The sequence below is a fragment of the Pelophylax lessonae genome (assembly GCF_965119305.1).
Source record: "Pelophylax lessonae genome assembly, chromosome: 12".
NCBI lineage: Eukaryota > Metazoa > Chordata > Amphibia > Anura > Ranidae > Pelophylax > Pelophylax lessonae.
Genome location: NC_138779.1, coordinates 97846958 through 97859840, shown reverse-complemented (window position 1 = coordinate 97859840; position 12883 = coordinate 97846958). Strand labels below are relative to the sequence as shown.

The 12883-nt window shown below is 40.7% G+C and overlaps 1 protein-coding gene across 1 annotated transcript in view; it reads left to right on the top strand.

Annotated features, from left to right (window-relative positions):
* Positions 1–12883, top strand: part of LOC309568122 (kinesin-like protein KIF18B) — a 183133-nt gene that overhangs the window by 15819 nt on the left and 154431 nt on the right. The window contains exons 4-6 of the mRNA XM_082273725.1: positions 1352–1456; positions 7641–7751; positions 9518–9715. Of these exons, the coding sequence (XP_082129851.1) occupies positions 1352–1456; positions 7641–7751; positions 9518–9715 (414 nt within the window). The remainder of the gene's footprint in view (positions 1–1351; positions 1457–7640; positions 7752–9517; positions 9716–12883) is intronic.

Genomic DNA, 12883 nt, shown 5'->3' with positions numbered 1-12883 from the left:
GCTATCATTACGCTCAGAGTATCTGAACTGGTGGCGTTGTTTTGCCGCTCACCTTATCTGGTGATACACAGGGATAAAGTGGTACTTCGACCTTTATCAGTCAATTCTTCCTAAGGTTGTTTCTGATTTTCATCTGAATGGAGAAATTGTGTTGCCTTCACTCTGCCCTAAGCCCAAATGTTCTAAGGAATTTGTGTTGCACTCTTTGGATGTGGTTCGGGCGATCAGGGTCTATCTGGAGACCACTGAGTCTTTTAGAAAATCAGACGCATTCTATGAGAGTGCTGAGTGCCTCTTGGGCTTTTCGCCATCAGGCGTCAGTGCTGCAAGTCTGCAAGGCGGCAAGTTGGTCATCTGTGCATACGTTTACAAAATTCTACAAAGTAGATGTGTTGTCATCTTGGGATGCTTCCTTTGGCCGCAAGGTTTTGCAGGCTGCTGTTTAAAGAGAACTGTTTTTTTGTTTCTCTTTGAGGGTGTATTGTGTTTTCAGGGTGAGCTCCAGTTGTTCCTGGTAGACCTCCATGTTACTTGGTTGCTTAAGTTTAGCCTTTGGGGAGTTATGTTTCTGTTTACGTTGTCTTCCCACTCCTCATAATATACTGCTTTGGGACATCCCTATAGTCAATGACTGGATGGAGCTGCCTCTATTGATGAACGATAGAGAACTGGATTTTTGTAAGAGCTTACCGTAAAATCCATTTCTCTGAAGTTCGACAGACGCAGCACCCGCCCCTCTACTTCTGAGTGAATGGGGTTTTTTCTATTCTAAACACTGCTTGCAACTAAACTGTTTGATAGCAGAGTGTGAGGGGCTATGCCTGAAGGGACAGCGCCCATAGGTGTGGTTAAGCTTTTTTCCTGCCTAGTGCCTATTCCTGATAGGAGGAGCGTAACCCTATAGTCTGACTGGATGGCGCTGCGTCTGTCAAACTTCAGAGAAAAGGATTTTACGGTAAGTTCTTACAATCCAGTTTTTTTACATTTCTTCAGTTACTTCATGGTTTACAGGCCTAGGCAAATATATCATACATCCCAGGAGAGTTCCTGCATTCCTGAGCTAAGGGCAGATGTATTTCAGGAACTAAATGCTACATGAATCATCTTCCCTTATTCAAGATGGCCATGGTCAGGAATTTCATGGCTTGTTGTTTTTTAAAGTGATTTCTCAGCAAAAAAAAAAAAAGCATGGAGACATGAATGGATGGGGGAGTTTGCTTTGAAAATCAAAATGAATTAGAGTTTTTGGTTTGAGTTGCTCAGATGCAGTGTAGTTCTGCTTTTTAAGTATGTTAATTGTTGATTTATATATGCTCAAACTGTGCATCATATAACTTTGTTTTGTCATCAGGTGTACAATGAACAGATTCAGGATTTGTTGGAACCTAAAGGTTCACTTGCAATCAGAGAAGATCCACAAAAGGGAGTTGTCATTCAGGGTCTCTCTTTTCATCAAGTAAGTCAAAGCGCTGTTTGTATTTACCTTGTTTGGTTTTAATGTTTTAAATGTTAGTATTGAAAGTAGCTGAATTTGTATCAGTTTTATGTAATGACCTACACCGAAACACTCACTAGGTAAATGAGGGCAAATACTAGTGGATAATTAGGCTTTGCTTCATTCACAAGTGTTGATATGATGGGCCTGACAGCAGGAGACAGCAGAGTGAACAGATTGATAAGCTTACCAATGTACAAATTGCCTCTCTGTTGTCCAATCAGCAGGCTGTGGACGTGCCCTGATCCTGCTGTAGCTGCAGTGTAAGTGTGGGGGGTATTGTGATTAAGGACCCAGCTGTGCTGCTGTATTCGAGGTTGAGGTTCTATTGCTTTCAAATGTTGTTTGTTCATTTAAAATGTTCATATATAGCTTGGTGCCTGGGTTCCAGGCTTGATGTGCACTTACCATATGGTAGAGTTATAGTGAAGCAGGGGCTGGAAAATGTCCACAATGAAAGCCCCTGTATTTCTCTCTGTACGGGTTTAAAGCCGTATTAAACCCAAAACCAAAAATGTAGTACATTGCAGTTTACCAATCATTTACATGTGGCTGCATTAGTTTTTTTTTTTTTTTATTTTTTTTTTTAGGCCCCCCCACCACAGGATAAATGTACTTCATTCCACCCCTCCCCAATGATTGTTTACTTCGGTTCCAAAGGCTCAGACGTGTTTACATCATATCACAATAAAAAAAAAAAAATACCTGCACAGTAGCTTTCTAAAGGCTGTTAGTGCGGGTTCACATTTGTGCGATCACAGAGATCGCATGTAATTTGGAGCGCACTGCTCCTAAATTACATGCGATCTCTGTGCTGTGCAAATTTCAGCCATACAGTTTGTATGGCTGAATGCACACAGCAATCGCACTAAACACGCACATGACCCTTTTTTTGATCCGCAGCAGAATCGGATCGCATGGTGGTTCACACTAGTGCGATCCGATTCTGTGCGAACTTGCAGATCGCACTGCGATATGCGATCTCAACTGGGGGTGGTGTTAACTTTTAATTGACACCCCCTGCGTATTGCATATGGCAGTGTGAACTGCCAGGGGTGCGGATGCAATGCGTAAACACGCTGTATATTCGCAGCGTTCCCGCATCGCACAAATGTGAACCAGGACTTATGGTCGGTCTCCCAAGCTTCTGCAGCCTTGGAACATGGCCAAACAGAAGTCTATATGGAGCCACTGGGCAGCTTTTTGAGATGTGTTGAAACAAACACTAGAGGCAGTGGCTACAGGATCAAAGTGAATATGCACCCAGGAAGAGTGGGGTAAGTATAGCTTGGAGGAATTGCACTTATCCTACACGAAGAAAATTGGATTATACACAAAGCTAAATTACCTTGAAAACCCAGCAGAGGTGGCAACATCTCAGTCAATCGCTGCAGGCTGATGTATGCTGATGTTGTGTGTCTTTATTTTTTTATTTATTTACTTATTAGAAAGCCCAGATACTTTACCAATTAAGTGTCATGGATGATCCCTCTATTAAAAGTAATGCTTGGTGAGTCCATACATGCTTTCTTTGCTATGGTCAAAACTAAGGGACCTACGTTAGCTATACTAAAAGTGACAGTTTAGCTATCTCACTGTGCTTTGGGAAACCTTGCAAACTATTGATGTTGTCTGTTTTATAAACTATAAAATAAAATTCATCTAAAACCGTTATAGTTTCTCTTTAATATTATAGAGAACTGATATAAAACAATGGTCTATAAACGTGTAAAGTTTCAAATAGAAATATATTATGAAATCTACCAAAAGCCATTATACTTTTTTCCTTTTTTAAGACTTTTTTTTTTTGCCAGGGTATGGGTGTCTTTATAAGTCATAGTACCCTACAGCTATTCTGAACCTAATTACCAAAGATTTATCCACTGTGAAAATGTCCTTGTCTTTATCTAGTATGGAAAATAATTTATGCAATCAGATCTCTTCTTGTAAACAAGTCCTGTTCTGTAATTATTTATCCACCATCTGCTTTAGTTCCTCCATGCCAGTTACACACTGCATTTATCTTCCTGTTGTGATTGGTTCTGCTCAGATATACATCAATGAAGGCTTCATGGTAACTTCATATAGAGGAACACAGGAGGTTTTGCCCCTGGTCTTGTTCCGTCTTATCATTGTGCTTCGACTCATAGCCTCATTGCGACCTGTTAATGGTCAGATCCTCTTAAAGGGTCAGGCTAGCTTAAACTTGAATACTATATCTGCATGAATGAGCTTGTCAAGCCCAGACAAACTACAGCGCTCAGGAGTGATCTGATAAACTTGATATTCCAGTTGTTTGTAGATTCCGGAGCAGTTCTGACAGTTGTTACTATATTTTCTCATGAGTTGTGGTGGTGAGATCAAAGTTTGATTTCTCTGACCTTCACAGTTGCTGCAGTAATTGCATAGAGGTCCCATTCTCCCCATTAGTATTGATTTCCCTTTATAATTGTAGAAAATAAAAGTATGAAGTAAAATATCTGGGCCTATTAAAGGGAGGACATACTGCATGTCTGAGAGAGATATGAGAAGCCTGTGAATGTCAAATAGACTCTAGATACGATAGGATTTTTGGGGGATTTCTAAATCTAAACTCCAGGCAGACAGCAAAATGCACAGAGAATATGCATGTATGAAAGCTGTTCTACCTGCCAATAGTGCAGTATCTGTCTACTTGTTCCTGAGATTTAAACGGTGCCGTCAGTCAGTGCAGCCATCATTGAGACCTGCTCTTCTTCTTTTTTTTTCATACTTACTTAGGTGGATGCAGCATCTGTCCCCTGCCGATTCGAACACTGAGAATCCAAGTGATCAAACACTGCTGGTGACTCTGTCGGCAGCTGTCTGCTTTTCCCAAACAATTCCCCCGCGCTCACTGGAGTGCTAGGCTGTGCAAGGGGTGGGAGTGCCTGGCTCAGGCTCTCAGCGGCTCGCTGAGAGGCTGCCCCGGGTGCCGGTCCAGGCATTAAGGTTGGATCCCGACTTCATTGTCCAGATCTTGCCCGAGCCTGAGGGGTGTACTCACTTTTGTTGCCAGCGGTTTAGACATTAATGGCTGTGGGTTGAGTTATTTTTAAGGGGACAGCAAATTTACACTGTTATACAAGCTGTACACTCACTACTTTACATTGCAGCAAAGTGTCATACTTTCAGTGTTTTCACATGAAAAGGTATAATAAAATATTTACAAAAATGTGAGGGATGTACTCACTTTTGTGAGATACTCTATATGAGGCAGTTAGTAACTAGTATTAACACAGCAACCATTGTTATTTCCTCCTGTAACTTTGTTTTGTTACCTGTTCACCCTGCCAGTATGTATTTTTATAGTTGTTGGTATATCCTAAATGGTTTAGGAATCCTGTTAATTTGTGGTCTTTTGAATTTCCTCAAGACATTTAAGTTGCATGCAAAAGTGTCTTCTGTGGGCACGTATTTAAAGAATGTTACCCCAATATTTCCTATTCCTGATATGTGTCTGTTGTTGTACCTTGTAGTTGTGTTAAAGCAACCTGTTCTGTTTGTATTGCTCTTGTTCGGTGAAATATGGGGTAATCCAGTCATTCCCTCTGCCTTCCTATTTCAAACTGACCACACAAAGCATGAGAGCCAGTGTTAATTTTAAAAAGGTGTAATGTATATCAGCGCAACTAAATAAAGTATTTCAGTATCAAAAAATAATATTGTGGCTGCAATATCAAAGTGGTTAATCACTACACATAAAATCAATAAATATATAAAGTGATATCGTGCTACAATAAAGTGCTCATAACAAAACATTGCTGTTCTATTCGAACAGCAAAAAATACTGTGCAGTGCAAATAACAAAAGTTGCTGTGCTCTGCAAAGGTGCAATAATTAAAAGGGTTAAAGAAATTAACAAATCAATCAACATAAAACATGTGTCAATGACTCCTTAGCATGAATACTAAAATAGCATGTCAAAATCAGCTTAGTCGCATCAATTGAAAAGATAAATCAAAGGTGCAAGGTGCTAGTCCATTAAAGTGATTTCAAGTGAATAAACAGTCTCTAAAGTGCCAAAATAAGTGCAGCTGCCGCAATGGGTCATTCAGGTGCTCACGATCCCACCACCAGTGATGGATGGCTTCTCACCTTATAATTTGACCAGTGTTTCACCACTAGGTCAAAAACAGCTTTATAGTATCACCGACAAATGGGTAGACTCGATCCTCTCATTAGGTCCTGAGTGCTCCCTGGTTGCTGCACAGATAATTAGGGTGGCTCTGTCCTCACTGTATTTCCCCAGTCTCCTTCATAAAATGGGAATAAATGGAAAACAAATCTAGTGCTCTCTGTATATAAGGTATTTATTAATCCAAATCTTAAAACTCACATTTGTAGGCACTTAAGCTGTGGGGGCTGGGTAGGCATTGAATCGGTTTAGGAGACGCAGGAGAAGTTGTGTCCTGTAGCTGGATCTCTCCCGTGGTGTCTCCGCCCCCCTAGACGCATATCCATATAGTCTGGACCCGAACTTTCGGGAAGTTCGGGTGTTTTGGTCGAACCGAACTTTTGAAAAGTTCGATCATCCCTACTCAGCAGATCAGGATGGATGCAAAATAAGGGCTCAACATAGCGTGATACTGTAAAAGACAATTTATTAAAAAGGAGTGCACTTACATGGTAGTAACTTGAAAACCGCATGTAAAATGCCAGAACAACAAGATACTCCCTTCCTCCAGTGACAAAAATGGCCATCTAGCCACGCATGCGCAGTAGTATGAGTTTCATCATACGTGACGTCTTCAGGGGCTGTAAACTCTATTGGCTGTTTTGCTATTGCACATATTACTTGAATATAATACCAACATTAAATATTAAGAAAAAAAATGAGAAAAGCCTATTCCTTAATTTTTTTTTTTTTCTTTCAGCCGCTTAGTAGATGCCCATACTTATTCTTATGTGGTAGTGCAGTGTTAATTTTGACATCAGATTTTGATTTGGTTTTAGTCAGTCTTTTGACTAAAATGCCATTTTAGTTTGTTGTATTTTATTCATCTGAATTGTTTTAGTCGACTAACATCGTGTTCATTTTGTCGAAGAAATGAACACTGATGAGAGCTCATCTATGCCAGCATGGTCCATTTTCTGGCTGTGCTGAGAGAACAACCTACCTATCCTCCTCCAATGGTCAGACTTTTATGCTGACACGCCCCGCAGCAGTTATTCACGGGGATGATCGATGTTCTGTCATTTCTCCACCCCTACCTCTCTAAGCCCCTTATGCAGCTAAAAGACATCGATTATGTAATCACTCATTTGTTTTGCCTTTCATAAACTGAATGGCTTGTTTTACAAGGTGAGGGTTTACATATACTTTAACACCTTCCTGCCCGGCCTATAGCAGAATGACGGCCAGACGGTGGCTTTACTGTTCTGACTGGACATCATATGACGTCCTTCACATCGCGCTGCTCGTCCCTCGGACACAGCACATCGCCGATCAGGCTAAAGAACCGATGACCTAGGCTCTTTACCATGTGATCAGCTGTGTCCAATCACAGCTGATCACATGTAAACAAATTCCAGTTATCAGCATTTCCTTTTCTCAGTGCTGGTTTTGCAGGTACAGGGGACATTTACACTGATAATCAGGGCACTGATCAGCCACATTAGTGAGGAAGAAAAATTAAGTATTTTCAAAATTATATAACAGAAATTAAGAAAAATTATTTTTTCCTCTAAATTTTCTCTTTTTTTGTTTTTTTTTTTTGTTTAGTAGCAATATAGAAAACCCTGTGTCACTTAAATACAACCAAAGAAAAGCTCTATCTGTCTCAAAATAAATGATAAAAAAGGCATATGGGTACAGTGTTGCATGACTGCGCCACATTGTCATTTAAAGTGCAACAGCTCTGAAAGCTGAAAATTTGGCCTGGGCAGGAAGTGGGGGAAAGTGCCCAGTATTGAAGTGGTTAACTCCATCTCTAATTTCAAAGAAATACACAGCTGGCACAAGGTCTGGTATTTTAATAGTAGTTGCCCATGACATAAACTGATGTTACAAAATACATCTATAGGAAGATAACATATTAAGAGAGACTTACAATTTGCTAAAGTTGCTAAGTCAGACATTTATATCTATCTTATATATTTTTTTTTTTCCTTTTTAATTATAAAGCCCAAATCTGCAGAACAGCTACTCCAAATGTTAGCAAATGGGAACCTTAACCGCACTCAGCATCCAACTGATGCCAACGCTTCTTCATCTCGATCACATGCGGTTTTTCAGGTAACATGCTTGTTTATGTGCTGTACTTTTCTGGAGATTGAATACATTATTTTTGTCTTTATGATTAGGTATGGTTTAATTCCTGTAAGCACATTTTTCTAACAATGTTCACCTGTATTTTGATAGCCCGTCCCCTCTTTTTCTGGTGAATACCTTAATTTTCCATCTTTCTCTTGCAATAAAGCACTGGGTGCAGCCATTCGCTGACCTGAACAAAGAGTGAAGCGAATCAGTGAAGGTCATTGGCTATATGTAACCTCTAACCATGAATGGAAACATGGCTTTTTCCCACAGCTTTAGTGGATAACTTAAAGCGGAGTTCCACCCGGTGAACGTTTTTTTAAATAAAAATACCCCCGGGACAGTCAGGGCTAGTACATTCCACAATGGCTAGCCTCTGATCTGTCCCGGGTTGCACTTACCTTTTAGAAGAAATACTTGCCTTGAAAATGTATTCTCCAGCGCTGCCATCTCGGGTGTGGGCAGCTTGAAGCCAGCGCGATCTTCTGTGTCCTCTTCCGTCTTCTTAGGTCCCACAATGCACTGCACCGGCCCCGCCGTCACTTCCGGTGCCACAGCGTCATTCCTGCACAGCTTCTGTGCATGCCCAGAAGCTGTTTTGCAAGGTATGACGGCGCCTGCACCGGAACTGACGTCGGGGCCGGTGCAGGCGCATTGATTCCTGGGAGCGATGACGTTGAGCTCCCAGGAATCATTGCATGCTAGGAAGTGACGACTCGCCGCGGCCGCTGAGGGGAGGAAGAGGAAGTAAGGCGAGTATATTTTCTTCTTAACGGGGTAAGTTAAAAAAAAAAAAAAAAATTACGATCATCCATTTGTTTTTCAGGTGACCCGGAGAAGATGGAGGTAAGTATACTTTTAGGGTGGAACTCCACTTTAATGAGTGTCGGAAATGTTCGAATTAGTCACTGAGGGATAAAAGAAGAAAATGGTCGCACACCACCACGGAATCCAATAAAGAAAATTCCTTTATTTACATAAGTGGTACAAGGTACAGCAGGGTAGGACAGTACACGTGTTAGTTACTGAGGGGACAGGCTTTCAGTAGAACCTAATCTTTATTTTTTTTTTTTTCTTAATCAACAAGGTTTTCTTTTAGTGATTGTTATCTTACAATGATTTTGTGTTCTATGTATTTGATTGTAACCCTTTCTTTTTTCCCAAGTATACAAACAGTTCTTTGTGATTTCTTTGTGAGGGTTCACCCTACGTATACATGAAATTGTTAATTTTAAAGAGATTATTTGTATGGTTTCCTGAAAAGTTGGACCCAGCGGGCTGAACGAAAACAAAACTTACAGATCTCCGTACTAACACATCTGATGTTAGTGCAGCAATCTCTCCTTTGCTGAGCTATTGTGTTCCAACAGACTGCCATTTGCTGCCAGTTCTGATCGGATCCTGGTTTTCCGCATACTCGTTCGAAAGTCAGCCGGTTTCTGCCAAACTGACCATTTTTGGTTGCTTTTCAGCCCTTGTGTACTCGGCTTTCTACTCTGAATCTTTGGAAACCGTTTTTTTTTTTCTTTGTGATATTGGGAAACTTGTTTTATTGTAGTATTTTGAAATAAAGTATATTATGTTTTTATAAACCATGGTGTCTTTAATTACATTGCATTACAAACATGGCATTTTGTGTAGGGGTTTGACATGCGGCAATATCAGTTTTGTCTTTGACCTCATTTAACAGCCCTCTAACAGAAATGCTATGACCACCAACCACATTGCTTTGTCATCTCTTGCAGATCTATGTAAAACAACAAGACCGCACAGCAAGCATCAGCCAGGACATCCGCATAGCTAAAATGAGCCTTATTGACCTGGCTGGGTCCGAAAGAGCTTCTTCCACAAATGCCAAAGGAGAACGCCTCAGGGAAGGTGCCAACATCAATCGTTCTCTTCTCGCTCTCATAAACGTCATTAATGCGCTAGCTGATGCCAAGGTACCGTCTGTCCCCTGCACACACATGGCCATTCTGATTGCTGTCATATGGGTTGCATGTTTGATTAGTATATTGTTATTTTGCGGCTTTATGAAAAGCCTCAATTGTCTGTTCTGTATTTAATCTACAGTTCCTGGGCAAAAAGCAAACACACACAATGATGTTTTCCTTGCCTAGGTTGCTCGGACACTGGGCACAGTCTAATTGTGTTTACGTTCCACAATAGTTTACAAACTTGGGATGTTCCACAAGAGCGGCCTTGAAGGACAGAATCACTTCCACTAAGACATGTGTTTTCTATTTTGAGATTTAAAAAAAAAAAAAAAAAAAAAAGTTTGTACAGTTTCAGGGAGAATGTCACTTACAAACTTTAATTATACTTGAAACATCTGAGTTCTTTCCTACAAGGATCTCCCCAAATGTTTTGCAACAGAGCATGTTACCCCATTTGCAGTAATTTAGCTAGCAAACCTCTTCTAGTTTTAAAGCTTAAATCCAGGCAGAACAGTTTAACTTGCATTGTCCCTTCTATCTCTGTATGTGGATGGCATCTTAAAAAAAAAAAAAAAAAAAAATTGAAGTGCCTATTATTACGAATCGATATACAGCTGTCACATTACCCAGATCTTTCCCAGCCTGTCTACAGGGAAGTCAAGGACCTTGCTGTATTTTCTGGCAAGGATGGCTTGATCACACGACTACCTTAAGGCTCCGTTCACATGTTAGCGTATGGATCACGGGCAGAACCGCCGCGGTTCCGCCCGCGATCTGGAGATTATTGCAAATCGCGGGACGCCTGTGCGTTGCCCGTTGATTTGCAATAGACCCCCAAACGCTGAGCGATGTTTCCGCCTGCCGAATCGCTGTAACATCGCGCAAAAAAAATCGCGGGACGCAATACGCTCCAAAGAAGCTCTTGTACTTTTTTGGTCGTAATGCGTCCCGCTATTTTTTTTTTGCGCGATGTTACCGCGATTCGGCAGGCGGAAATCGCGGCAACATCGCTCAGCGTTTGGGGGTCTATTGCAAATCAACGGGCAACGCACAGGCGTCCCGCGATTTGCAATAATCTCCGGATCGCGGGCGGAACCGCGGCGGTTCTGGCCGTGATCCATACGATAACATGTGAACGGAGCCTAAGAGTTTTACCTTTTTGGCAATTAAAACTGTTGCCTCTTTAATGATTTTTTGCCAACAGTTTTAGTGGGGTTGCATAGCACAAGCAAATAAGTTATTTGCAGATAATGCAGACGGGTAATGAGAATTATTGTCCCCAAATTAATAAAATAGTATACACAATTATTTCTCTAGGGCAGGAACCAGTGTCGGTTCCCTTTAACTGTATATTGAGATTCTTTTTTGTTTTAGCAAAACCTTTATGATCCTGAGGTGAAATAAATATTTGCTGTCCTGGATTATATTCAACTGTCGCTATTCTCTTCCAAAGATTAGCTGGCACCAGGGAAGTTTTCCTTTCCTCCTACAGAGCCACACAAATGTTTAATCACTCCTGAATATTATAGTGTGACCGATAACTGAACGTTAATTATTTGCAAATTTATTTTCAAGTAAAAAATTTAAATTGTTTTTATGTACCTGAAGTACAAGTTCAGGTTCAAAAAACTGTCTGATCCCTACCCGGTATGTCTGTACTTGCCTCCTTCAATGGGTGCAGTCGCCCTTGCTGTCTGCAACCTGGACAGTAAAAAAAATGTAGTGCCAGGATGCCCTGGCCTACACATTAATGTCTTTTATATAAGTTTTTTTTTTTTTTTTTTTTTTAAATATACAAGCTTGTGCTTAAATTGGAAGTATAGATTTATCAATGTCTGCTTAAAAATGACGCCTTCCAATCCTCCTATCTATGCTGCATATAAAAGGGAGCAGTGTAAATCTTCTTTTTTTTTTTTTTTTTTCCCCTCAAATTTAGCTTCAGTGCTGTCACGTGATCCACGATCCTTGACAACCGGTCTAAATTTAAGGAGCCATGACGTCACCTACTGGCTTTCATTGTCAGCGCTCCCTCCCATCTCCTGCAGCAGCCACTCACTGACACAGGGGAGCTGCTGCTTCTGGATCATGTAACCGCACTAAAGGTGAATTACAGAAAGATGTTTACACTGCAGGCTTTTAAAATGTGCCGCATAATTGGGGGAAGGCAATATTTTTTAAGCAGAGCCATATTAGCCTATACCACCATATTAACTTGATTGCAGTGTTTTTTCGATATTTAAAATCCTTATTTAAAGCAAGGCCCTCAGAATGCCTGATATTACCTTTTGATTAAAAAGAAGAAAAAAAATACGCTTTTCAAAAATAAAATCATATACATATAGCAGCAGCAACATAGCTGTAAGACACACACAACAAGAAATCATAAACCAAATAAAGTTGCGCTTCTATCATAAAGAAAATAGAAATAGTTCAAAAAGTGATGTCATAAAGTCACAAAGTGAAGATTGATTGTGATCCCACGTGAAAAAAGAAGCCTCCACCACATAAATTGGCTGCTTACCAAATTATTATGCCCTCCTGTCACAGAGGGTCTCTCTCACCTGTGACTATAGCCCAGCCTAGGCCTCTGTTCAAACAATGGGACTTAATGAGGAAACCGATGCCCGTCACTCTTGAACAGACTCAGTGAAAGATAACCCCAGAAGAAAAAGAACTTCCATAACAAAAAATCCTTTTTACATTTATTTAGCAAATAAAGATTGCACTTGCATAGGAAAATGAATAACACGCATAACTGAAGCCGGCCGGCTCTGCACACCACCTAGACATACCCAGGATGATGTCAGATGTGACTGAATGCGTCGGGAGGAACGACGTATTGACGTCACAGCGTTTGCCAATTTCCCGGAAGGACAGGCTGCTGTGCAGAGCCGGCCGGCTTCATTCATGCGTGTTTTTCATTTTTCTATGCAAGTGCAATCTTTGCTAAATTCTTTGCTAAATAAATGTAAAAAGGATTTTATGCTATGGAAATGCTTTTTCTTCTGGGGTTATCTTTGACTGAGTCTCCTCAAGAGTGACGGGCATCGGTTTCCTCATTAGGTCCCATTGTTTGAACAGAGACCTAGGCTGGGCTATAGCCACAGGCGAGAGAGATTATTATCATCATTATAATTTTATAAGCAGCCAATTTATGTGGTGGATGCTTCCTAT